This window comes from Pochonia chlamydosporia, chromosome 7 (genome assembly GCF_001653235.2).
Source record: "Pochonia chlamydosporia 170 chromosome 7, whole genome shotgun sequence".
In the NCBI taxonomy this organism is placed as follows: Eukaryota; Fungi; Ascomycota; class Sordariomycetes; order Hypocreales; family Clavicipitaceae; genus Pochonia; species Pochonia chlamydosporia.
The window spans coordinates 2,316,690-2,341,056 of record NC_035796.1 but is presented as its reverse complement, the minus strand read 5'-3'; the positions used below and the strand labels follow the sequence as shown (position 1 = coordinate 2,341,056).

Genomic DNA, 24,367 nt, shown 5'->3' with positions numbered 1-24,367 from the left:
AGGTCAGGCTAAAATAACCGTCGCTAAAGTGCAATGACGAATACAGAAATATTTACGTGTCATCCCGCAATGCTCAAGAAATATGAGACAAGTTGCGATAAAATGATTTGATAACTTTTTCATCTGTCTCACAGCACCTGCAATATATTGGGACCAAGAACCATTTCTGGAATGGCATCAGCAACGACCCGAGACATGCCAAGCCGCAGTTCACCATCCACGGCCCGTGTCTCAGTTACAGCTTCCAGCGCGGGTGGAACTGCAGGCGGATATCAATTTCAGCTAGCCACAATGTGACAGATTGCAGAATCCGGGACCAGGTTGGCGGGCTGTAGAACGTTCACAATCCGGAGGGGCGTTTTTACCGGATGGTAACAAGGACTTATTTGGGATATGACGTCTAGCTCACGCCGTGTCTGCTTGACACCCATTGCTGATCCTCTCAGGCTGAAGTAAAATGTCAAGCTCAAACACTCAAACCAACGATTGACTATGCCACTGTATTGACGAGATTTTCAGAATGAAGATTTGTATTTTATCACTGCTCGAGACCGCGGAGCCACAGTTTAGAAAGGTCCTTTGTTCTTCGAACCAAATCAATGGCTTGCTAATACATCCGCAGTGCGATAACTTGTCGGATCCCACACAGTGTGTTCCGCGGCACCGTCACGAATTCGTGAACCGAAAAATCACGGGGAGCAATGCAAAATCCGAGATTGATGAGGTGTGCCGCGAGAATTTCGATGTATTCATGAATTGCATGGTTCGTAGATCGTACACATCCTACGTTGGCAGATCGTCACTTACCAGGTGTCCAGGGTGTCGACAGAGATGGCATTGAAGCAGCCAAGTATCTCGAGTCTAAAGGCGTCACAATACTGACCAATGTATCCGGTCTCTTGACCACAAACGGGCTTGATCTAAGCCAAAAGAAAAATGACTCGGATGTCAAAGTTCCCGGCAACACATACGGCAAGTATCCCAAGATGGTCAAGTACTTCGACAAGTGTGGCTCACTTGGGTTGGATTGGAGTGCCGTTTGCTCCGACGACGAAGCAGTCGGAAAGCGAATCACCCTGCTTCAGGAGGAGAATCCAACATTGGCAATTTCGGTCCAGGACTACGTATTTGGAGATGACTGTGCAGCAGTCGTCATTGATTTGGGCACTAATGTGGTTGCCCTAGTTCCTCTGCAATTCGTTTTCCCAGATTCTACGTCGGCGGACATTAGGTTCTTGACAAGAGACGACAAGACTGCATATTCCACGGCCAGGAAGATACAGCATATTCTAGTGGAAGGGGAACTCCAGGAAAGGCTACAACAAACTGCCGTAAACGCATTCACGTTCATCAAGTCCTCTAGCGAAGGAGCATGGGCCTATGTCACCATGCGAGTCGAGAGAAACACCCAAGACATCTACGTAATCGACGTCAACTGCAATCCTATCCTATATGGCCGCGAAGAGCATCGGTTCGACGGTGATTTCCTGGTGGAAGAAACCTTTCCTGGAGGCCGGGAAGCCTTTCTCGACACTTTATTGACCGTCAAGCGCAGTCAGCTTGGCTCCAACAAAAACCGGATCCATCAGACGGCGGCAGTCTACGACAGTTGGTCCGACACGTACGATGAGTTTTGGGAGTCAACAAACATGTCCAAAATGCTACAGTTCACCGCCGACAACTTTGACTTTTCGGGATCAGTCCTCGACCTGGCCTGTGGTACCGGCGTATTCGGCCGGATCCTACACGACCGCGGTGCGATGACGACGGAAATTGTCGGTGTCGAGATCTCGGCTGGCATGTTGTGCGCCCCTGACATCAAGAAGTACTACAAGAAGCCACTTTGGAACTGCTCCATGCAGGAATACATCATGGTACGGATTCATCAATGAGATATTGCCTCCATTTGCCTTGCTAATAACTGGGTCTGCGCAACAGGAAGATGTCCAGTTTGATCACATTGTCTGCTTTGGGGCGCTTTTGTTCCTTGATGCCGTTGAGCTCAATACAGTTTTGGCAAGGATGTTTATGATGGCCCGCAGGTCGTTGACCATTGAGGTGGAAAATCTGGACAACAAGGTAATCAGCAAGATGCAAGAGGACGTTGGAGATCTCTTCTTCATGAATAATCACGTCCAGATGGTTGAGAGGTTTGGGGTTCCAAATGGGTGGAAGCTCGTGCATAAGCAGCATGGCGCTCTGTACCCGTCGCCGGCTTCTGAGGGAAACGTGGAAGGCTACATAGTCCGATTTGAAAGGCTTATTTGATAGTAGAGTGATGGCTAGAGCTTGACTGTTGCACACAATTTCGTGCGCTTAGTTTCAACTGTCAATATTCATTTGCAGCTTTGACACTGTACTCCCCATTTGCTTGCCGGTGCGATTAAACTCAGCTTTGCCTGCTGCATATCTGGGAATCAAGCCCCCAGTATTCATGCATGAAGCTCTGGCCATGTCCCTCGAAATTCGACAACTCAAAATGAGCTTCTCAGCGTAGCTTGCGTCGTCTGACAGCATCTCAACCGCTCATTCCACTTCCGCCATCTCGTTTCTGCATCCACGTCACACAAAGTTAATACAGGAGTTCGTACTCCGTACATCCTTGCACTCCAATCCAAGACTTGACAGCCCTTCCAGCGAAAAGCGCATTGTATCGTTTGTAGTGAAACACGCATAAGCTGAGTGAACGGGTGGTCTACATCCCGCCACCCGCTTCCAACAATTGGTAATGTTGGCCTGTTCACGGTTACACATGGACCAATTCCTACAAAAAAAAGTTATATAATGCGGTGAAGGAAAAGCAAGTCCACTCTTGCGCAACCATCCATCTTGCTAGTGAGCACAAATTGTGATACTGGCTCCAGCTAAAAGCCAGTCGTGGAACAAGTCCAGACCAGAACTAGCTGTTCATCCCGTCTCATTATCCAGTTTCTCCAAATGACGCATTCTCTCCCGTGGGGATTCCGCTGGCGCTCCAACGCCGGCTTCGTGTTAGCCACAGTTGCACTAGGCCTGTTCACTGACCTGTTTCTCTACGGGATCATTGTTCCCGTGCTGCCGTTCCTGCTGCACGACCGTCTTGGCGTTCCGGATGATCGAATCCAGCTACATGCATCGATGATGCTTGCGGTATACGCGGGGACGTCGGTTGTGTTTTCTTTTCCGGCGGGATGGGTTACGGATAGGATTGGGTCTCGTCGACGGCCGTTCCTCGCGGGTTTGATGCTCCTGCTGGCTGCGACGGGTTTGTTGGCTTTTGGACGTACCGTGGGTGTCTTGGCTGTTGCGAGGGCGATGCAGGGTGTTTCTGCGGCGATAGTGTGGACGGCGGGACTTGCTATGGTGCAGGATGTGGTTGGGCCGAAGAATATAGGTCAGGCTATTGGGATGGTGAGTATCTGGACTCACTTCGAGAGGGTATAAGCTGACATGTGTAGATATCGTCGGTCATTTCAGTCGGGGAGCTTATTGCACCTGTTCTGGGGGGTGTGCTCTACGGCAGAGCTGGCATGTCTGCCGTGTCTGCAGTATCTATCGGGATTCTGGCCATTGACCTTGTAATGAGGCTCCTCGTCATTGATCCCAAGTCTATCAGCAGTCATGATGGATCAGGTCTTTGCCATTTTCCTCCCGAAGATAGCTACCCGACGATGCCAGGGCAGCATTCTTCAGCAGCACGAGAAGGCGATCCTTTGATTCCCAGGCCTGTAAGTGAAGAGTATAAAATACACACAACTCTCAGCAGCATGGAGCAAGCTATCCCCATTCTGTACTGCTTTCGCAATCCCCGATTTCTGACAGCAATGCTGCTCGTGTCAGTGCAGTCATTACTGGTCGGTGTATTCGATGCGACTGTCCCAACCGAGACAGAAAAGCTATTCCACTTCTCTTCCCTCAAAGTTGGCCTCCTCTTCGCCGCGATTGTCATACCGAATTTGGCGTTGGGCCCAGTGGCCGGACTAGCTGTAGATAGGTACGGAACCAAGGTGGTGGCGACAGCGGGCTACGCATTCCTGGTTCCTTGTTTCGTTCTTCTGGGTCTGCCGTCGCAGGAGATTCTGACTGGCGACCGTAATGTCATTCTGTTTTGTGTTATCCTGGCGTTGAATGGGATTGGGTTGTCGACGATTGCTTCACCGGGTTTGGTGGAGGCGAGCCACGTCACGGAAAGGTATGAGTCGGCGAATCCGGGATTCTTTGGGGAGAACGGACCGTATGCTCAGCTGTATGGGCTTAGTTCCGTGTTTGCGTTTGCTGGACTGGCGGTTGGGCCTTTGGTGAGTGGGATGTTGAGGGAGAGTGTTGGGTATAGTGTCATGGCTGGTGTGTTTGCGGTGGTGGCCGGGATTACGGCCGTGGTGTCGTTTGTGGGAATTGGAGAGAAGAGGCGATGAATTTACTTGGTGTTGTCCAATAAATAATGCTGTATTCTACCATATTTACACTCCTATTTCCCAACGTCGTTGATGTCTCCGTTTAAACTCCGTCCCCGTCTCCGGGGTTTGGCACGATGAGCCTCGGCATCGGCGGCGAGACATGAATGATGGATGCTTACTCAACAACTCCATCCCTCCGGTTCCTGGATTGTGGATCAACCGCCCTTTTCCATCTTTTGCAAGTTGATTAATTTTGCGCCATCGAGGCGCTTCTTCTCATTCCTTTCTGTTTCTTCCAGTCCACTCTCTTGCGCATTTGTCGAGCTATCTGCCCTCGTTTGCGACCGCTGCGGCCTAGTCAATCGCAGCCCAACATTGAACGACAAACCCCTGACGCGCCGAACCTCCCATCGCAACATCGCGACACCACAGAACAACCACAATGGCATCGGCTTCAAGTAAAGTCGGTGGCCTCGCCGTCGCCATCCGTGTCATCGTCCCCGTAGCCCTCGGGTCAGCTGGCTACGCCGCCTACAAGATCAACTGGCCCATCGCAATCCACAACTTCATAACCGGACCAGGGCGCACATCACGAATCCTCCTCCTCCTCTTCGTCGTCTTCAACTGGAAGAACCTCCCCTTTGCATGGACAGTAAGCACTCCATCCTGCACCTCAAACAAAAACACTTCTAACATACCGCCAGTACCGCGTCTTCTACGCCATCGTCTACCACAACATCCTCCGCAAATCGCCCGACCTCACCCCCAAAGCCCTCTTCAAGCCCATGGTCTCGGAAACCCGCGCGCCCCTCCTCGAGATCGACTACAACCTCCACAAGTCCAACTCGACCTACTTCACCGACCTGGACATTGCGCGCACCCACCTCGTCAGCTACCTCACCCGCCCTGCCATGCGCAGCCTCACATACAACACCACGACGGGCCTGGTCCTCGACCCCAAGACCGGGAAACCCGCCCGCGGAGCCATGGGCATCATGCTCGGCTCCGTGTCGTGCTCCTTCAAGAAGGAGATCCGCGCGTACCGATCCTACGAGCTGTGGAGCAAGGTCCTCGCCTGGGACAGGAAGTGGCTGTACATGGTGACGCATTTCGTGCCCAAGGGGACGGCGAAGCCTACCGAGTGGTTGGACCCGCGGTTTGGGCGGGTGCGCACGAGGAGCGGGAAGGATGCGTCGGGCGGGTGGGAGAAGAAGATTTATGCTACGGCGGTGAGCAAGTACGTGTTTAAGCTGGGGAGGTTGACTGTTCATCCAGCGGTGATTTTGGAGGAGTCGGGGTTGTTGCCGGAACGGCCTGGCGGGTGGAAGGGTGGTGAGAATCAGGTCGGTGATGAGGCGGTTGATTTGGCGGATGTTGATTTGAGTGTTGAGGGGGCTTGGGATTGGAGGAGGGTCGAGGCGCAGAGACGGAAGGGGATGGAGGTTGCTGAGCATTTTTCGAGGCTGGATGAGTGTCATGATATGTTTGATGGTGGTACATATGGTGCTTTGGCAAAGATTGGGCCGTGCTGATTATCTGGCGGCAATGAGTGGTTACGCTGAACTAATGGCTTGTAGAACTTTGTTTAATCGATAGAAGAGCTAGACTCACGGTAGATATAGACTAATCATACAATTCCTTTCCCATTCCCAAACTCCAAACAACGCCATAAACCCAATCCATTCCATCACAACCTACAAAAATACACTCATCACCACAACTCCCAGCACCGCTCCCCATCCAACACCGCATCTAACTCCCACAGCCCCCGATTTCGTGGTACTTGGTGTCGTCGTCGCACTACCCGGCTTCGTCTCATTCCCCCCCGGCAACGTCTTGCAAACATTCAACACAACCCTGCCGGTAGCTACAACTCGTCAGCAAGATTCCTCTCAAAACCCAAACACCATACAACTATCAGGCAAACGTACTCGTAATGTTCTGCAAGTCGCAACCAGCACGCACCAAACACGGCGCAACAGTCTTTATAATCGGCTCAATCTTATTACATTGACACTCGAAATCCACCAACGAGCAATTATGCTTGGCCACGCCATCCGCCAGACACAGCAGCGAGCACTCGGGCAGCAGTTTCTGCAGCGAGGCAAGATCAAATGCTGCTGCCGACACGACCAGCCACACGAGGTACAAAGGATTCATGGTCCATACGTTTTGTCAATGTCGAAGTCTGTGTTACTCGGTCTGAATCGATGTAAATGTCGGAGGGAAACAAGAACGAAAGAGAACGAGCACGAAAAGTAAACTCATCCTAATATGACCACATGCATGGCAGATTCCTAGTCAGTATAGTGGCGCTCAGGTCCAAGCACTTCTCCACGTCTTACATGTGAAGCAGCATAAATACACATACTGCATATCCTTGCTCTTCATCCCAATGCAATTCGGCTGTACTGTGCTGTAATGGCTACGATGAGCGGAGCACCCCGGCCAAAACGGCTGCTGGCTTTCCGAATGAAAGGAAATCTCTCCGGCCAACTGCCATTCCCACTCATCTTCAATTGGTGAAAGACACGCAAAACACGGCAGCAGTTTGTGCAAGGCGTTGAGCTAAACCGTCTTGGTGGCCTAAACCCGCTCACCCAGGGGCCTGCATATCTGGTGCGACATGAAACCAGGACCTTGGCCCCTGGTGTGGCTGACCAAGACTCGGTTCAAGGTTGGAGGTTCGCTTGAATGCAAGCCAAGCACCATGAAATTATGAACGTTGATGGCAGCGAAAGTTGCTGGCAAAGTTGCTTCAAGAATTTTCGCCAGTTGCTGCTGGTGGCACCACGCTACTGGTGTTGTGCCATGGTTGTCCAAGTACGATATTCAATAGCAGAAACTTGCACAACTCTCACCTCTCACAACCCACAAGGACGTAAACCGTTCCTGAGCTCAAGCTCCAGCCTCGAAGTGGTGTGGATGGTTGACCAAGGATGCCTATTTAGCCACGTCGGGCCATCTTAGCCAGGGTGGACCGATGCCAGGACTCGGACGGACATGGCTTGGGACTTGAAGATGATGATGCATGTGGTGAGATTTTGACGCTTTTAGACACATGAACACTTGCTCGGGTGTTGAAGTGTATGTACAGTACTGCACGTATTGTAATCTAGTGTACAAAGTGGATGGCCATAACCCCATACTAAACTGTCATCGGATGGTTTGCGTTTCAACTTTCAAGTCTCCAACGACGTTGATGTGTCATTTGATCGTGCACATGCACATACCCTGTATTTTCTGTCTTTCTGGTAGTCGCTATTGACGGCTTTTCTTCAGCCTTGTTTTAAGACGCTGGTTTGCGGTTGATGGCTTTAGTCGAGTGACTTAAGCGACTTAGGTTGATGGCCCTTGGTATTGACCAAATGAATGGCTCGAGCGAGTATGCGCTGCAGTACTGTTCCATACCTCCAAAAGAGAGTTTTTGTTTTTTGTGTAAAGCTGACCGGCATCGTGGCCTCCAGCCCTTCTTGGCTGCTCTCTGAGCCACTTTGATGTTTGTGTCTACTGCCAACGTCTGAACTCCTGCCTTTGCCATATCTTGTGCTTCCTGCGACTTTGTTGATAGACAAGCCAGACTCCACACGTAAATGTCTTTTGTATCGCACGACGCAATCAGGCGAGTCTCGTCGTGCGTCACATCTATGCTGAGAGGATGTAAATATCCTTGCAGGTCCGCACCAAACCACGCTACGAAAACTGGGCTGCTCGATGAGAGATGGTAGAGAAATACCCCCAGGTCTATTGCGACGCACACAATGCCCTGCGAGGATACAAACGCAACGTCATATACGGGGGATTCCGCGTCGAAAAAGAAAACTCGGGCGGCATCGACTTGATATATGCTTACCAGACCACAGACGTGGCCCACGGCGATGAAATTGCCATTATTAATCACCGCCAGGCAAGTTATGTCCTCTCCTGGCAGAGTTGAATCGGGATTCGGACCGACGGTATGGATGTTCCATGTCTCGTTCGTCCATACCTACCTCTCACGTCAGTTCGATATACTAACTCCATTACACTTTTGTCAGGCCAAGTGTATATGGCGGCCGAGACTCGGCGCACACGTACCAAAAGCTGGTGTTGTGTTGCAATATACGCTACCACGTGGTTACCAGCTTGAGAAAACTGCACACATACTACGCCTGGTAGATAAAACTCTTTCCTCTGGCCCCAGTAAGTGCTCTGAGTAACCCCTTCCAACTGCAGAGCATAAAGCATGCCCCCCGCTCCCGAGGCAATGACATATCGGTGACATGGGCTTATATCAATACACGACGTTTCGGTTACTCCGTCGGTTACAGACCAGTGACCCAACATGAGCGCCAGACGCTGAAAGCAAAGTCCGCGCAGGGGATCAGACACTACGAGGCCATCGAACTTGGACAGTGTAAGGAGCTAGCTCCCATTAGCGATAACATTTCCTTCCGAGTAAACAACTCAAATGAACTCAATGATTTGCGTACGCACCAAGGACCCCCAGTAGACGCTGCCCACACTGGTCCAAAAGGTGGGAGCGTTGTCCCAAACTCTGCCAGCTCCCGCATCTCGCTTTCCCCAAACGGTTACCCCCCCATCCGCGGCGATCGCGATGAATTCAATGCTTGAGTCGGGCCTGTCACAGTACGTTGGCATCCATATATATCATCATGTTGACGGGCGGCTGGGACTTACGCAGACGGGTGTAGCCGTCTGGTCGTTCTGGGTGTTGTGACCCTTAGGATGATCTGATTCTACTGCCCTGTCAGCGCCGTCACCTGGAATGTAATCTTGCAGTGAACAAACGTGATGCCGATCACGAAGGACGGCCTCTAAACGCAGTGACCTTAGTTCGGAATCCATGGTGTTCGAAAGAGGACGCAACGCTTGTCACATCTGTGACGGCAGTATCCCCGACTGCATGTATTCAATAGTAGGTGGCAGATATGATAAGATGTTGATAAGATGTTATGGGATGCAATGGTGAAAGGTGCAAATTGCGAAGACGATCGACGTCAAGTAGTGACATGGAACGTTTTGCATCCAACTGGCAAGTGCGGCCAGCTGCGACTCCTTTGCTTTGCTGGAAAGGAAGGTGCTCTCGACTCTTGAGGTTGAGAAGGAGTGGCAAACGACATGAGCAACATTTACACAGCGAAACTTGAACCAATCGTCATATTAACAATATATTTATGCCAGTGTTCATTAAAAATACTCCTTCTATATACTTATACTCAGTTGATAGCCATCTGCAGATGCACAGCCTCCCACTCCGCGCTATGCGCAACGGGTGTCTTATCAACCAACTCCGACAATCTCGCCGGACGACGACCGCTCAGGACTGGCGCAACATCGCTTCTGCGATTAGGCTTGGAGCCGGAAATACCGCCGTGAGCGCACTTGGCACCGTTGAAGGCAGAGTTGGCAGCGGACTTCCAGACCTCGGTGACGTCGGAAATCATGGGCGCAGTCCAGTAGAGACGGCAGTCGGCCTCCTCAGCGACGAACTGAGCGGGCACACCGTCGTTGACATTGTCTCGGAGAATCTGGTCGCGAACATTGACGGCCGACGCGGTGGATCGCTCCATGGGCAGGGTGGTGAAGCGCTTGAACTCGGCCTTGATCTTGGCGTCGTTGGTGAGTTGGGAGACGTAGTTGGTGTAGCCGTAGATGTTGATCAGGTTGAGGACTTGGGAGCCCTTGACACCGCCGACGCCCTGGATGGGACCTTTCTTGGGTCGACCACCCATGGCGACGGACTTGACGCCGGCTTGGATGCGGAGCATCTCAGAAGCCAGGGTGCAGGTAGATGAGCAAGCTCCGTCGTAGAGAATGATGATGTCTTCGGCCTTGAATGGCTGAGTGAGGTTGGCGCGAGTGCCGTAACCGGAGATCTCGATACCCATGCCGAACTTAGGGTCAGTGGTAGTCAGAGGATCGGTGAGGTTCCATCGCATCAGGTTGGTGTAATCGGTGTTCTTGTATACGTGAGGGTGGAACTTGTCGTCAAAAGTAGCAAAGGGCTGATTGGTAATGTTCATGTCGTAACGGTAGTTGTACCAAGTCTCATACAGACTGAGCTTATCCTCGTCTGTTTCCGTAGCAGGGTTTACGTCCTTGACGTAGTCGGAAATGACGCGGGAAAGGTAAGCGAAGCTCTTGCTCTGCTTCCAGCGAGAGTTGCCGTCTTGAACAACAGACGGGAAAAGTTGGCGGAAGAAATCGTAGCCAAGCAGAATGTAACCACCGCCGTTGTTCTGGAAGTCAACAACAAGCTTGGTCTTGCCGGCGGCCTTGGCTTCACGCAAAAAGTCGCTGATGACAGCTTGGAACTCAGCCGGGCTCTTGGGCTCAAACGACATGAGATAAAGAACGGCAACGTCGTCGAGTCCAGGACCACTGAGGTAGTAGCCAGAGACAACACCGTCTGAGGTTGCAATAACCGGCTTGGGGTATCCAGGAATAGTGACATTCGCAGGAGCAGCAGCGGGGGCAGCAGCAGCATTCTGAATAGGAACAGGAGTGCAGAACTTCTTGTACATGGAAGGACCGTCAACGACACCAGTCATGTCACCGACAATGTAGGCCTTGTTCTCAATCTCGACAGTCGTGCCGTTGGCATAGGTCAACTTGGTGGTGTCGCCGTGATAGAACAATGCGCTGCGGCCGCCAGCAACAAAGTTGCCCACACCACCGTTTGCGGCGGTAGACTTGGACCAAAACATGGTGTTGTAGGATGAGTCCACATCCTGGAGGTAACTGGCACCGTTGACAGTGTCCTCGACATACTTGGCCGCATCAATACCGTTGATCTTGGTAATGGCCTGAGCAGTCTTAGGGTTCGCAACAACATCGGCTACAAGCTGTCAGCGCCCGGGATCAAGACAAGCGTCGATACTTGATACTCGAAAAACACTTACTCTGGAGTTTAATCACAGGCAAGGACTTGCCATCCTCACTGATCGACACAATGGGAGGAACTGCCCGCCTCCACTTGAACGCCCGCGCCAACAGGTCGGGGTACAAGACATAGTGGCCATCCTGGCCAGGAGCCCAGATCTGCTTGTACAGGTCGGTCTGGAAATCGAACTCGCCTGCATATTTGCCGGCCTTGACATTGGATCTGACCTTGGCCAGGTTGCCAAAGATGTCGAAGCCAGGATAGAAGTAAGACTTGGGAGGGTCCTTCTTGTAGCCGGCATCACTCTGCCACTCGAGGTAGGGTTCAATGGCATCGATCAGCTGGATGGCCTGATCCTTGCCCAGAGGAACAGTTTTGAGACATTCGTGAGCAAGTGATGCTGCCACAGTGGGGGTAGCTACGCAATAGACGAACACCACGTTAGCAAGCCTCCTTTTTTAACCTCAAACACGGCTAAACCTGCATCTTGCAAGTTCTTTTACACCCGTGTCATTATAGGGTGCAGTTCTTGGACACTTACCAGTTGTCTTCTTCTGCGCGGCCCAAGAGGCGCTGACCTTGGCGCAAGGGTTTCCAGTTGCCGTGGAGGTAGGCGTCGTGGTAGGAGTGGTAGGAGTCGAAGTGGTCGAAGTACCAGGAGCAATGCATGAGCAAGCGCTGGAGATTCTCAAGGGCATCGGGGCATTCAAATTGTCCTTGCAGCCATCCGCGGCAAAAGATGGAATGGCTGTGGGAGCAATCGTCCCGGTAGCCTTGGTGTAAGTGGCACAGAAAGCTTTTGCACTCTCAAGACGGCCAGGAATCTGCGTCGCTCTCATGGCTCGCAGGCAGTTGTCGGCATTGCAGCCATCGGCAGCGGCCAATTCGGCCGCGCCAGCAAGAAGAGCTGCCGCAACGATGGTGTTGCTGCGCATTGTGGGCGAGTTTCTTGCGCTGACCTATCTCGATACCCGGGCTTTGGGGTTGCGGAATGTCTCAAGGTAACAACAGACAACAGACCTGGAGTCGTCTGGAAAACAAAGACGGGCAAGCAGACACTTCTCGAAAGATCATCAAGGAAGGGGAGATCCTCCAATATTTATCCAAGTTCTGGCTAATAGCTGAGCTCCTGCCCAGTACAGAATAACGGCAACTCAAGTGACCATCGAGGTAGGCCATGTTCACCGGGCCTCTGCACGAGCTGGGACGAGACCCTGGCCTGGCCATGGGGAAACTCCAATAGCTTACTACGGATAGACTTGAAAAGAAGGCTATGCCACGGCATCATTGCCCGTGTTTGCATGCTTGCGATCAGCAGGTCCCTCCTTTGCCGCCCCACGACTAATCATCACGGGTCAAGGCTACGATGGCTCCAACTGGAGGCGTATGTGGAGGTTGCCACGACCGAGATAACGACGGCCGCAAGACCGGCAACAAAGTCCCAATTGGCGCAATCTACGGAGAAGCCTGGCGCCACGCCAGGAACAAAGCCAAAGGACTCTTTCTCCATGGACATGTGGGGGACGGACGGCCGAAATCTTCAGCGCAAGAACAAAGGTGCTCGCTGAAGAGTCGAAAGGAAAAAGGCGCCACCGTCAAAGGATCACAGGGGTCCTCCTCCATCCCCCAGAAGTCGGACCAAAGAGGTTCGCCTTGACTGCACCGACCTGCTCACTTCGGCAGGTGGGTTGTATCCGGCTCTTATTACACGGACTAAGCTGCCTGTGCATGAAGTGAAGTTGCATGTGGCTTAGCCTAGCGTTCATGGAGGCAGGGATTTCAGCTCTCCAAGCCTTGATCTTGCAAAAGTCCAGAAATGGTCCTAACTCTTTTCCATGGTTGACAATACAAGTGTTGTGGTTCCAAACCGCTCCCCGGGCTATACCACTTGTTCGCCTTTGGTGAGAAAACCGGCCCTCGGATAAGAACAAGTTCAACAAAGTCAATGCCGCTTAGTAGATAGCCCCCTCGTATGGGTAATCCGTGTATTCAACAAAAGCCTCCAACTATCGGGAGTGGACCCGACCCGAGCGGCATCCGGATAGGGCTTGGCTTGCCGGAAACCAAGATCCATTAATTACCGGCCTTGGCAGGTCAAAGACTCATGTTTGCCACTTTGTTCAGGGGCGGGCCCCTTCATTGCGAACAAAATGTTTGGGCGGAAAGACTCCGGGCGGCAGGCGATGTTGTGATTTGGAGCAACTGGGACTGGGGAATGGAGATAAAGTGTGGGGAGGAAACACAAACTGGTTCGAGCCGGCTTCTCTTTTTGCGCCGGCTGAATGGCGTGGTTAATTCCGTGACGTTATGGTTATTGCGGTTTGGTATTGTGACCTGCCTTTTCGTAAATTGTGATGTGCTAGGTTGAAGACGCTATCAACCAAACAAAAGTCCCATCCCGTCCAACAGCAGCAAACATGCGGGACGGAAACAGCGGGAACTGTCAGCACTGATAGTTGACCAATGTGTTGGACAATTGAATCTAGAACATGCAATCGCAATACATGGATATGCACAGCGTTGTGGCCTGTCTTGCCTTGCTCACTTCTCCGCGCTTCCATGGTTCGTGTTCTGTTTCCCGAACCCCGGCCAGGTTTCATGGGCTCGAGCAAATTGGGAAGGTTGATGTTGGGGAAATTGTTCCCTTGAGGGTCTACACTGTTACCCACCCGAAGTCGCGTGTTTTTGCCTCGTTGATCTGCATCGTCGGCGCGATGAGACATCTTGGGAAGGCTTGGACAGTGTCAGTGCACTCGGTCCAGGGACGAATCGCAAAGATACAGCTCTTGGCGGATCTGATCCATTCACAATAATGTGACTCTATGGAAGGTCTTATTGGCCTGGGGGTCGTGTTCATCCCGATCGATCTGTGTAGGACCGGTGGTCGCCTGTGAGGAGGGTGAACCGAGTTGCATACTACCCTCCAACAACCCGGAACGTATCTGCCCCGGATGTTACACGGAATGTAATATTGAAGATTGTATTACTTTGCATCTACGCGTATGCATCATAGCCATGGTTTTTGACCCGAGCATATCCATCGCATTGTTTCCAATTGAGTATGCCAAATCTAACATTGCCAACCAATGCCATGGCCAGTAGTGAATCAGCGTACCAGCAAACAAGTTCTTGTTACGATTGAAATTGGCAAATCATTTCTAGATTCCATGTATGGCTGCGCTCGAGTCCGAGGCCAAGCCCCAATCTCATACAGGGTAACAATGGACACGAGTCAGAGCATTCATTGGCCGTAGCATATGTTGCAATCAGACGGGTTACAGGAACAGGCATCCCAATCTGGCAAACAAGCATCGGGTCAACCCGACTGCATGTCGTCTGGTTTGGGAGGCTAATTCCACCAAGAGCCCTTGGCATGGTCGTTGCTCCCGCTCAATACCACCCTTCCTAGAAGGGGAAGCAGATTGCATGTAACCTTGCGGAATAGAACAGGTAACGGGAGTTCAATTGCTCCCATTGAAGAGTTTCAGCAGTGTTGCCTCTGCGGGCAATTCCATAACAACTTACTATACTAGTTTGGGCACATCAAATACACGACATTTACCAAGAGGTGACACTATGATGAAGTTACCCAGTTGGAGTAACCACGGAATGCGAGCATTTGTAAAGACGGTTGCAGCTTGATTCATACTATCAGTATCTCAACCCGCGGAGACAGCTCAACTGCGAAACGGCGTCAGCTTGTAGAGAAAGACAAAAGGACCACAAACATCATCGCTGGCTTTTTACAAGTCGCCAACTTGGCATTCGCACCAAAAACCTGACTTACATCAAGTCACGCTGGTTCACAACTAGACTATCTATTCCTGTGAAGCCAATGGTCATTTAGTTTATCTCAATCTCGTAGTAGAAACCTAAACATGCGCAATGTGAGATAACTGTATCACTACACCACCTATCGTAGCTATCATCAACGAGCCTCCAAGTCTTCTCACTTCTTCCAAGAAAAGTTCTTACCACCCCAACGCCTCTCAAAACACCCACAATACAGCGTAAACCGACACTCAATTCCAGCCTTTGCACAAGCCCTCTTCACTTCATCCCTCGTCTCATCATCCACATACACCTTGACAGTCAGCAAAATCTCCTTCAGCACGGGAAACTTTTCTCCAGCTACACCCGCCAAATCAACCAGCTGCTCAAAGCATTGCTGCATGTGCTGTGGCTCCAACGCACATATATGCAAACTTTCCATCGATGCCGGCAGCATATCCGCAACCGTAGGCTCCGTATTCTCATACTCAAATTCTGAATCCTGGTCAAAGTTGTCTTCAAACTTGAGGAGGTTGTACGCGTCTATGTGCAGAAGCTTCAGAGACTCAAAGCAGGCCAGCGACTCGCCGAGGACGCCGTAGTCAAACTCATCGCAGAAGCTGCGGAAGTCCAGAATGAGGGTCGTTAGGCTGTGTTTTGCGTGGTGCAGAGCAGTTCGTAGACTCTGAGGTACTCCGTGGATAGCTTCCCTCGCGGTATGGGAGTATGTGAATGACTGGAGATTTTGGCAGCTTGATATGAGTTGCTGCATGCCGTTGGTGGCGCACGCGTCTCGGAGGTCTACGTGTGTGACTGGCGATGGGTGTTTCAAGTCCCATTTCGTTCCCTCGGTGTCGTTGATTTGAAAGGCGGTGATGTGTCTCATGGACGGAATTTGAAAGAATGGGCTAAGTACGGTGGAGGCAAGTTCTTCGTCACAGTATTTGTCGTCGCGGTTATGCTTGGCCACCACTGAGGAGAGGTGGGAAAGTATCGGAGGAGCTGTAGACGACTCTTCTCGGCTGACAGCCCTGATAAGCATTCGATAGAAGTGACATATAGGACGTCCCTGATCATCCTTCGGTTCAATGAAAGGTAATTCGAATGTCAGTTTCGACAGGTTCGGCAAACATGCGAGAAGTACCGCAAACAGGGTATCAGCGCTGTGTCGCGGGATATCACCTATCCAGGCACCATCGTCTTGCGGATCAGGTATGATTCTGGCTATTGCGCTCTTTACATCCTCTTCTTGCGGAGGCAAAAGCCCGTGACCGCCAAGTCTTTCGGAGGCTCGGGTAGTCGCAAAACCGCGAAGCTCCAACTCTCGAACCTCGTCCGCGATCTGAGGTTTTCGTAATATCGTAAGAAGGAAGATGTTGAGCCATGTCTCATCCGCGCTTGGGAGACATATCGACTGATAAAGATATGGTAGCGCGATGTCATGGAAGCGGCGGGAGACAAAGAGCAGGGTTCGGCGGTCTGACTTACCGAGGCTCAATACGAAGAGTCGCAGGATTTCTGTTGGAAAGTCCTCTATCCTCATAGCGACGGTAATTACTTCTATGGATGACGTGTATGAACTGAGGATTGACCGCAAATTTATTGAACATAAGGAAAGGTAGCTGAGTCACGATGTTATTCAGCCGCAGACATTGCCCAAGCCACATTCTGAGTCAACATATCTGCAAAGGATCATGTACACAATTCCAGGAAGCAAGGTGAGCCCAGTGATTTCATTACAGCCCGAAGTTTGATATTCTTGAAGGGTCGTTTGAATTGTCGCCGTTAATGTTTGTAAGCTTGAGACTTGTGACCATGCCCTCTACATTTCGTGCTTGAGACCTGACACACTGTTGACTTACAGTAAGGATACGAGAACTCGGCGAAATGGCGTTAACTGAAGCCTTTTCCATGGAATCAGGCTAAGAAGTGCGCGCAAGCTACACATTCACGCGGCATGGCGATTTCCGTTGAGGGATATAATTCAAGAGAGTGCTCATTGAGACGGCCATGTGGCCTCACAGCTCGCGGATGAAACACGCACCACGTTTACCAAAAGACACTTGTGCAATCTCTTGATAGAGTCCTTGAATCGTTGACAATATCAATCAAGGCAAATATACTTTCCAGCTCAAGTAGGCGTTGTCGGCGGTTGGACTCGATGGCGGCGCAAGACACCTCGCAAGTAAACCGCACAATGTGACAGACGTATAGAACAAATTGCTTTTCTATCCAACTATGACTCTTTGTTCCTTCTCCTTTTTTAAATACCTTGCAGTTGTTATCTGTCAGTTTCATCGTTAATTTTCCGGTGCTAATGACTTTCGCGCAATCGCCTTTGCGGCCCAAGATCGCTCCAGGGTAGGACATTGCCAGCAACTCACTTTGGAGAAGTTCCCCCTAAGTGCAGGATTATCACGCTTTTCATCATCGCTCCTTGTTGGCGCCCTCTCTTTCCTGTGGTTGTGTAAATTGGGGTATGTCGTCGGGGACGGATTGAGCCACGCGGCTCTTGTCAATTAACCGTTGTTGCTCGTGGGCTCTCTCGTGAAGATTGTAGTCCAACTCCCTCTGCTCATCTAATGTCTGCTCAAGTGCCCTTTTCTTTGCCTTTATTTGAGCCTCTGCGCTCTTTTCGCCGGAATCCGTATATATGCCTGTCGCGGCCATGAGATCGGTTCGAAGTGACGGACTACCTTTGCATGGTGGATGGTGTTGCTGTGATGCCGCGACTGATACTGTTCGTTGATGTGGTGCATTTAAGGACTCATTTAGGATAGACGGTGAGTATTGTTACTGATGAGTCATGATGATGTAATTTGCGAGTATCCGCCATCGCGACCGCATTAGAAGCTCGAGATATACGATCTCTGCTGAGCGCTCCCAATGTCCCTCTCCCATATTTGGTTGGCTCCTTGAAATCTTCTGGTTGAGAAACTAATTGTTCATTAACACTAAAAAGCCTGTACCGATTGAGCATATCGATCCTTCCATTAGATCGCAACTGCAACGCAATTGTATCTCCAAAGTGTTTATTCGTGCTGTTTACAAACCTTCACAAGCTTTGGTGAAGCATAACCAAGGACCATAATCTCCGTCGCCACCACAACTCAATTTGTGGGGATGTGGCAATAAACGGATATGACGCTGCGTGGCGGCGGCACATCCCATAACGGCAAGTATAGACATTGAAGGACCACTGAGGAGACGTTTCCCTTGTTTCTGGGATTCCAACAGTCAGACTAGGCTGTCGGGGTTATGATGATGCGTCAAAGGGTACCCCGGCACCCCAGAAGGTTGACGTGTTTGAGAAGGGGAAGAGGAGCACATCACCGGCCACAAGATAGTCCGCTGTACTGAATCAAGGCGAGAGCCGTGGCGATGGGGAAGCTTTGGCTAGTTGAAACCTATGACGATCTCTCATCTACCGACAAGGTGCGACAGGGTGGAAGGCGACCCTGTCGCCTGTGCAGTAGGAAGATTGAGGGGAGTTCGTAATGAAGGAAGCTTTTAGCCGAAGTTGCTTGCTAGGGTCGGTTAACAAGATCGGTCCCTCAACTTGACGTCTATGTCTAAGAAGGGACGAGGACACCCACCAGCCAAGAGGTGGTTGGACTTCCAAACTCGGCGTTATGCTAGGACACAGCAACGGTAACTGCCGAAAAACGGAAATAAACCCATGTGCTCGGTCGCGCTAGTAGTTTCCTGCCCACGGGGTGGTAGTTCGTGGTGTAAGAATCCACTCGGTGAATGAACTGACACACCGTCAGTCATATGTGCCCATGTGTGCCGAGGCGTCCAGCCCTGTAGTAAACAGCTAGTTTAAATAGAATGGCATTCCTATGGACCTTCCAAAAGCATGCACCCCTGGAACAATATTCCTGTGCTTGCAGCTTTCAACATTGAGGGCTGAACGCCACACCGGCACTTGTACCCCCGTGTTGTCACTTCAAGCTTCACTTGCTTGGACGTTGAGATGCCAAAGCCTGCTTCTCAGCAGTGGCTAGAATTCACACATGCTCCGTGGTGGCGTTTAGTTTGTCCTGCTGAAAGTATAGCTTGCACGAGCATGAGTTCTATACTCTGCCCAATGGTGCATGCTGTTGTACACTAGTTGCATTATCCGTGACCTCGTGTAAGTCGACCATAGAGAGTTGGTTCGTAAACCCCGAACCACTAAATCGATAACCCTCGTGAGAGCCCTCGTGAGAACATGTGAGACTACTTTGAGCCATCTTTACATTGTATAAAACAGCCAACTAGGGATCAGCCATCGAATAAAGTAACCGTAGCATTGACCAACTGTCTTATTTTCATTTCACACTTACAGCCACCTTCTTCACGCTCATTGCCTCAAAAGTCAATAGATCTACAATGAAGTTCCTCACATTAACTTCTCTGGTCACCGGCGCCTTGGCCGGCGTGATCTTTGACCGTGACTTGCCCACCATTCAGGGTGTTTTGACAACCGTTGGCACTAACCTGGTTGGCCTTGATACCGCAGTCAAGGCCTTCACCGGTGACCCAACCAACGTGTTGACAGCTTCAAACACCCTGATTCAGGCACTCAAGGATGGCAAGGCCAAGGTTGACCCCACCGGTCAGTTGTCTCTGACCGACGCCCTTGGTCTCCAGGCTCCTGTAAAGGACTTGCAAGCCAAGGGTGACGCCCTCCTTGCCGATCTCAAGGCCAAGAAGGATGCTATTGCCCAGAATGGCCTTTGCGAGGCTACCTTCCTTCAAGCCAGCTCCATCAATACGGCTTCTCAAGCTCTCATTGACACCGTCATCTCCAAGGTCCCCGAGGCTGCGCAGGATATAGCGAAGAGTCTTGCTGCCGGTCTTGTAGCAGACCTCAAGGCCGCACAGGATGCCTTCAGCCCAGCTAACTGCAAGGACACCGGAACTCCTCCCCCTACTTCTTCGGCCCCTGGAACTTCTCCTCCAGCTACTACTACTCCCCCAGTTACTACTCCTCCTAACACTTCTACTCCTCCTACGACCACGACACCCCCTCCCGGCAGTGATACTTGCCCTGCCGCTCAGACTGTCACCGTCACCGCCATCGACACCAAGGACTGCACTCCCACTCCTACTTGCACGACCAAGGCACCTGTGACGGTCACCACTACCAAGAAGGCATGCCCTACCAAGGCGAATCTGCCGTGGTAAGCAAGTTGCTTGCTGTGTGTGAGCAAATTGGAGAGTGGTGTTGAGCACAGCTCGTTGTGTGGATATTGTCCTGGCATGTCATGTACGAACTAGGCCAAATCTTCTGGAAATGAAGCCGATAAGGCGACAGCTTCCTTGATTTGAATTTTCTTCTCTTCTTTTCAACAAGTCCGCGTTACTGGCCAAGTTTGTCTGCTCAAGGTTATGACACGCCCGGTCAGGGTATACACTAATCGCGGATTTCATTTCATGTTTTCATACTTGAATTATGTCACCTCGTTGTAGAGTGTGCTTATGGAATATGCCTAGATCCTGTATTTAGCTTTACAAAACATGTGAGGAAATGCCACTTGAATATGCGCTTCACGTCCTGTGTAGTGATTTTGTGATGAGAGCCCAGTGCCTAGCTAGGGATGAAACAGATGCCCAGAACCCTAAAAGGTTTGTAATAGGCACTAGGATGCACTCCGTGTTCAGTTGCCGTAACTATTGTGGGAGTGTTCGCAGCTGGTTCGTTGCTTGGGCTGGTAAGATATTATCTTGCCAGACACGATAAGATCAGTAAATCGCAAGCATTGATACTGCAAATAAGTAACTCAACGCAGGAACTAACTTCACAGCAAGGTCACGCAATTTCAATAATCTATCCGTAAACTCTCACGTTGCTGGCTTATGCACGTTAGTTGATGTCCGTAGAGAGCTAACTCTGGCTGACTGAGTTATTATTTGATCCTTTGTAATTGTCTAACAAACGACAACAGAAATTTCGTCCTACGAAGAGCTACATTCTATTTCGCGAACTAATATCCACGGACAGCGACGTCTTGTGTAGTGTATATGCCAAAAGCCCTACGCCTTCACACACCGCTAACTTCCTATTTGACTGTCGTAGGCCGGCTCCTTGAGAGAATACTGCGACGTGAGGCGGCTGGTACTGCAGAAAGTATGAGAAGCTAACGGGTGACAAAAGGTATAGCTTTAAAGGGGAAGGTATTAATTCTCTCTAAGCGACCAAGACTAAGACCTGCGAGGAAGAATTCTTGTTATGGCCGTATACAGATTACAAGGAAAACCGAAACATACCTTCTAACGCGATCGCTATATGATCATGATATTGTTTGCTGCTACGCTATGCTTACGTTTCTCCCCATTAGGAATATGCTCCCCCGCATTACACTAGAAAAAAGTGGTGTCAGATCCTATGGAACCTGATTCCAGCGAACATTGAAGGAATTAGTTGTACCACTGCAGATAAGCAGACGGTGGTTCGACTAGTGTGGCAGTGGTTCGACTTGTCTGAAAGAGTTCCAAGCTGTTTCCGATAAAAGCATCACCCTGTGAATTAAATTCAACATTCAATGTCTCTCCGACCCTAATAGCTTAGCAACAGAAAGCGAATTGGTCTTTGAGTTGGAGGTAAACATACTGGTTCATAGCCTGTCAGCTGCAGGAACAGGTTTTCCTCATTATTCTCAGGTCAGGTCATGCTTCCTCCGACTCGCCACTGACTCCAAAATGGCCTTTTTTGAATATGTGCCGTGGTACATACCGATAATTGCAGTGAGTACGAAATGCCAGATGGGATAGAACGTCCCCCATACTCAAGTTTCGCCCAGATCATAGTCTACCTTGGCTCGACCGCCGTGTATAATGTTTACTTTCATCCACTGGCCCGGTTCCCAGGGCCCAAATCAAGAGCGATATCCGAATGGCCCTATTTCCGCGCCATGATCAATGGGTCTGATCCAAAACGTGTACTGGAGATGCATAACAAGTATGGACCTGTTGTGCGAGTGTCGCCAAACGAGCTGGCCTTTGTGCGCCCGGCAGCCTTCAAAGATATTTACGGCTACAAGAGGGGCGGGAAACCGGAGCTCTCCAAAGACAAAAAGTACTTCTCTGGTATGGGTGAGCCCTCGCTGGTGAAAAGCCCCGATCCAGCTTATCATGCCCACCTTCGGAAAATGCTGGCCCCTGGGTTCTCGGACGCTGCGCTTCGCAAGCAGGAAGCAGTGATTCAAGAATATCTTACCATTTTCATGAAGAAACTCGAGGAGGAGAGCCAGACTGGGGACGGTTGTGTTGACGTTGTCCTAGGGTGCAAGGTGAGCAGCGCGATCATCAGGTGATGTATTATGGAGGGCGCGCTAACACATGTACAAGTTCTTCGTCTTCGACGTCATCGGGTATCTAAGTGAGGCTTCTTTCGTCCATGACCTTTGTACATACATAAGTGGCTGACACCTAACAGCATATGGAGAGTCGTTCGATTGCCTCAGTTCCAACAAGCTCCACACATGGGTAAGATTGCTCGGGAAACTGGGTACGTTTCTCGTCTACAACCAGGCGTCGGAACGCCTGCCCAGTATCTTCAAGTATCCTTTCTTGCTGGTGAAGATGCCGAGGGATTTGATATCCAATATCAACACAGTGGAAAGCATTAGCCAAGTGAGTGTTGAGTTCACGAAGGCTACAAATCGATACTAGTTGCTAATGTTTTGAAAAAAGACCAAAGTTGACTACCGAAAGACACATGAATCCACTATCCCGGATTTCATGGGGAAACTGATTGAAGAACACAAGGCAGGAAGGTTGAGTAACAAGCAATTGAGCTCGAATGCTTCGTTCCTGATAGATGCCGGAAGTGAAACGCTGGTGACTTTCTTCTCACGTATGTCAGCAAAGAATTTCTGATTGTCTACTTTTCTACATCGGGAAAGCTCTGAGGCGGAAGCTGACCTGCTACTTGTCTTCTAGATTGCGTGAACAGTCTCCTGACGCACCCGCGTGTACTGGCTAAGCTTACGAGTGAGATTCGGGGAATGTTTGCCAACGCCGACGACATCACCATGGTCAACGTGAATCGATACAAGTACTTGCGGGCAGTGATTGATGAGAGCATGCGCGTCAAGCCGCCAGCTCCAGCCGTCCATCCACGTTACACACCTCCCGGTGGTGCCGAGATCGATGGCTTCGACGTCCCCGGAGACGTGGTAGTTGGTGTTACCATATATGCAGCTTGTAACAGCCCACTCAACTTTCATAATCCGTTGGACTTCGTGCCGGAACGATGGACTGGTGAAGATCCAAAATACCAAAAGGATGCGAGGGATGCTGCACAGTACTTCTCAGTTGGCCCACGAGACTGTAAGTACCAGATCACGCCTAGTATTTCTGACCACCTTACTAACTCAACACTTCCATCAAGGTCTTGGCCGCAATTTGGCGTATGTCGAGATGAAAACTAGTCATGGCCAAGCTGCTGTGGCATTTTGACCTGGAGCAGCGCTTTCCCGACAACTGGGGCGACCAAAGAGCCTACCTGGTATGGGAGAAGCCGCCACTGATGGTGAAATTGAAACCAGTCCGACGGTGAAGGCAGCTCTACTCGGACATAACCCCTGATAAATTGGGTAGACTGCAATCCACCTACCAAGTCCTAAGAAAACACACCGACAGATCATGACTCGGGCTGAGACATAGAATCGTGGCTTGGTAACAAACTCTTGCTCCTTCCATTAGGCCCTTAACCGTGAGTTTGACGGAGTAGAGGCTCAAGGGATGCGGAAGGGGACATGGTTATTCTCATTATGTCAACGGAGGACGAAATCTGCAGACTGAGTGAGCCGTAGAAGCACGCACTCTGGCCAGTTCTCAATCGATTCTTGTATCTGCCGAAAAAGAATGCTACCTAATGAACTTCGCACTGCCTCATTTGCCACGGTAAGTTCCTATGTGAGCCGCCACTGGAACTTACTCGCATTACCACAAGTTGTTTGTATGATTGGGGCTACTTCCATAGGGAAGAAAAACTCGACCCAGAAGCTTCGACGGCAGCCCGAAGAAGAGTATGGAGGTACTGCCGACGCGAGTTTGCAGAGTCGTGCACTATTATCCCAGTAACTGCATGTGATCCAACAGGCCACTCTCCCCGAACTCATCATTCCTGTGCCGTCTGCCGTATCACATTGGTCATTCTCGCATAAAACAGGCACCTGAATTCGTCAAAAAAGTTGGTGGTATGATTGCTTCACCCATACGGCCAACTTTGGACAGTATTGCAGACTTTTGGGAAATGGATGCTTCCCATCAAGCCTACCTACAAGCTTCTTCGGCAAATTATGTTCGTGTATTTCTAATTATGTCTGTGAGCAGAGTGGGG

At 50.6% G+C, this 24,367-nt stretch overlaps 8 protein-coding genes across 8 annotated transcripts; 5 read left to right on the top strand and 3 right to left on the bottom strand.

The window, feature by feature from the left end:
• Positions 1-520: 520 nt before the first annotated feature.
• VFPPC_14604 (methyltransferase domain-containing protein) lies at positions 521-2,268 on the top strand (the record flags this gene model as incomplete). Its single annotated transcript, XM_018292372.1, has 4 exons — positions 521-574; positions 623-763; positions 819-1,874; positions 1,939-2,268. 4 exons carry the CDS (start codon positions 521-523, stop codon positions 2,266-2,268), a joined length of 1,581 nt encoding a protein of 526 aa, XP_018139361.1.
• A 669-nt stretch (positions 2,269-2,937) lies between these two features.
• On the top strand, positions 2,938-4,394 carry VFPPC_14605 (membrane transporter protein; the record flags this gene model as incomplete). Its single annotated transcript, XM_018292373.1, has 2 exons — positions 2,938-3,390; positions 3,438-4,394. 2 exons carry the CDS (start codon positions 2,938-2,940, stop codon positions 4,392-4,394), a joined length of 1,410 nt encoding a protein of 469 aa, XP_018139362.1.
• A 424-nt stretch (positions 4,395-4,818) lies between these two features.
• On the top strand, positions 4,819-5,908 carry VFPPC_14606 (capsule polysaccharide biosynthesis protein; the record flags this gene model as incomplete). The annotated part of the gene is made up of 2 exons (XM_018292374.1): positions 4,819-5,028; positions 5,081-5,908. The coding sequence occupies 2 exons, from the start codon at positions 4,819-4,821 to the stop codon at positions 5,906-5,908; spliced, it is 1,038 nt and encodes a 345-aa protein (XP_018139363.1).
• A 1,411-nt stretch (positions 5,909-7,319) lies between these two features.
• Positions 7,320-7,523, bottom strand: VFPPC_16540 (hypothetical protein; the record flags this gene model as incomplete). Its single annotated transcript, XM_018294293.1, has 1 exon — positions 7,320-7,523. One exon carries the CDS (start codon positions 7,521-7,523, stop codon positions 7,320-7,322), a length of 204 nt encoding a protein of 67 aa, XP_018139364.1.
• Positions 7,524-9,595: 2,072 nt separating this feature from the next.
• VFPPC_09467 (pyridine nucleotide-disulfide oxidoreductase family protein) lies at positions 9,596-12,197 on the bottom strand (the record flags this gene model as incomplete). Its single annotated transcript, XM_018287999.1, has 3 exons — positions 9,596-11,217; positions 11,282-11,680; positions 11,804-12,197. 3 exons carry the CDS (start codon positions 12,195-12,197, stop codon positions 9,596-9,598), a joined length of 2,415 nt encoding a protein of 804 aa, XP_018139365.1.
• Positions 12,198-15,211: 3,014 nt separating this feature from the next.
• VFPPC_09468 (hypothetical protein) lies at positions 15,212-16,576 on the bottom strand (the record flags this gene model as incomplete). Its single annotated transcript, XM_018288000.1, has 1 exon — positions 15,212-16,576. The coding sequence occupies one exon, from the start codon at positions 16,574-16,576 to the stop codon at positions 15,212-15,214; it is 1,365 nt and encodes a 454-aa protein (XP_018139366.1).
• Positions 16,577-19,407: 2,831 nt separating this feature from the next.
• Positions 19,408-20,205, top strand: VFPPC_09470 (cell wall galactomannoprotein Mp2/allergen F17-like protein; the record flags this gene model as incomplete). Its single annotated transcript, XM_018288001.1, has 1 exon — positions 19,408-20,205. The coding sequence occupies one exon, from the start codon at positions 19,408-19,410 to the stop codon at positions 20,203-20,205; it is 798 nt and encodes a 265-aa protein (XP_018139367.1).
• Positions 20,206-21,720: 1,515 nt separating this feature from the next.
• On the top strand, positions 21,721-23,481 carry VFPPC_09471 (cytochrome P450; the record flags this gene model as incomplete). Its single annotated transcript, XM_018288002.1, has 7 exons — positions 21,721-21,765; positions 21,822-22,310; positions 22,369-22,399; positions 22,457-22,653; positions 22,714-22,876; positions 22,963-23,352; positions 23,414-23,481. The coding sequence occupies 7 exons, from the start codon at positions 21,721-21,723 to the stop codon at positions 23,479-23,481; spliced, it is 1,383 nt and encodes a 460-aa protein (XP_018139368.1).
• Between the last annotated feature and the right edge of the window lie 886 nt (positions 23,482-24,367).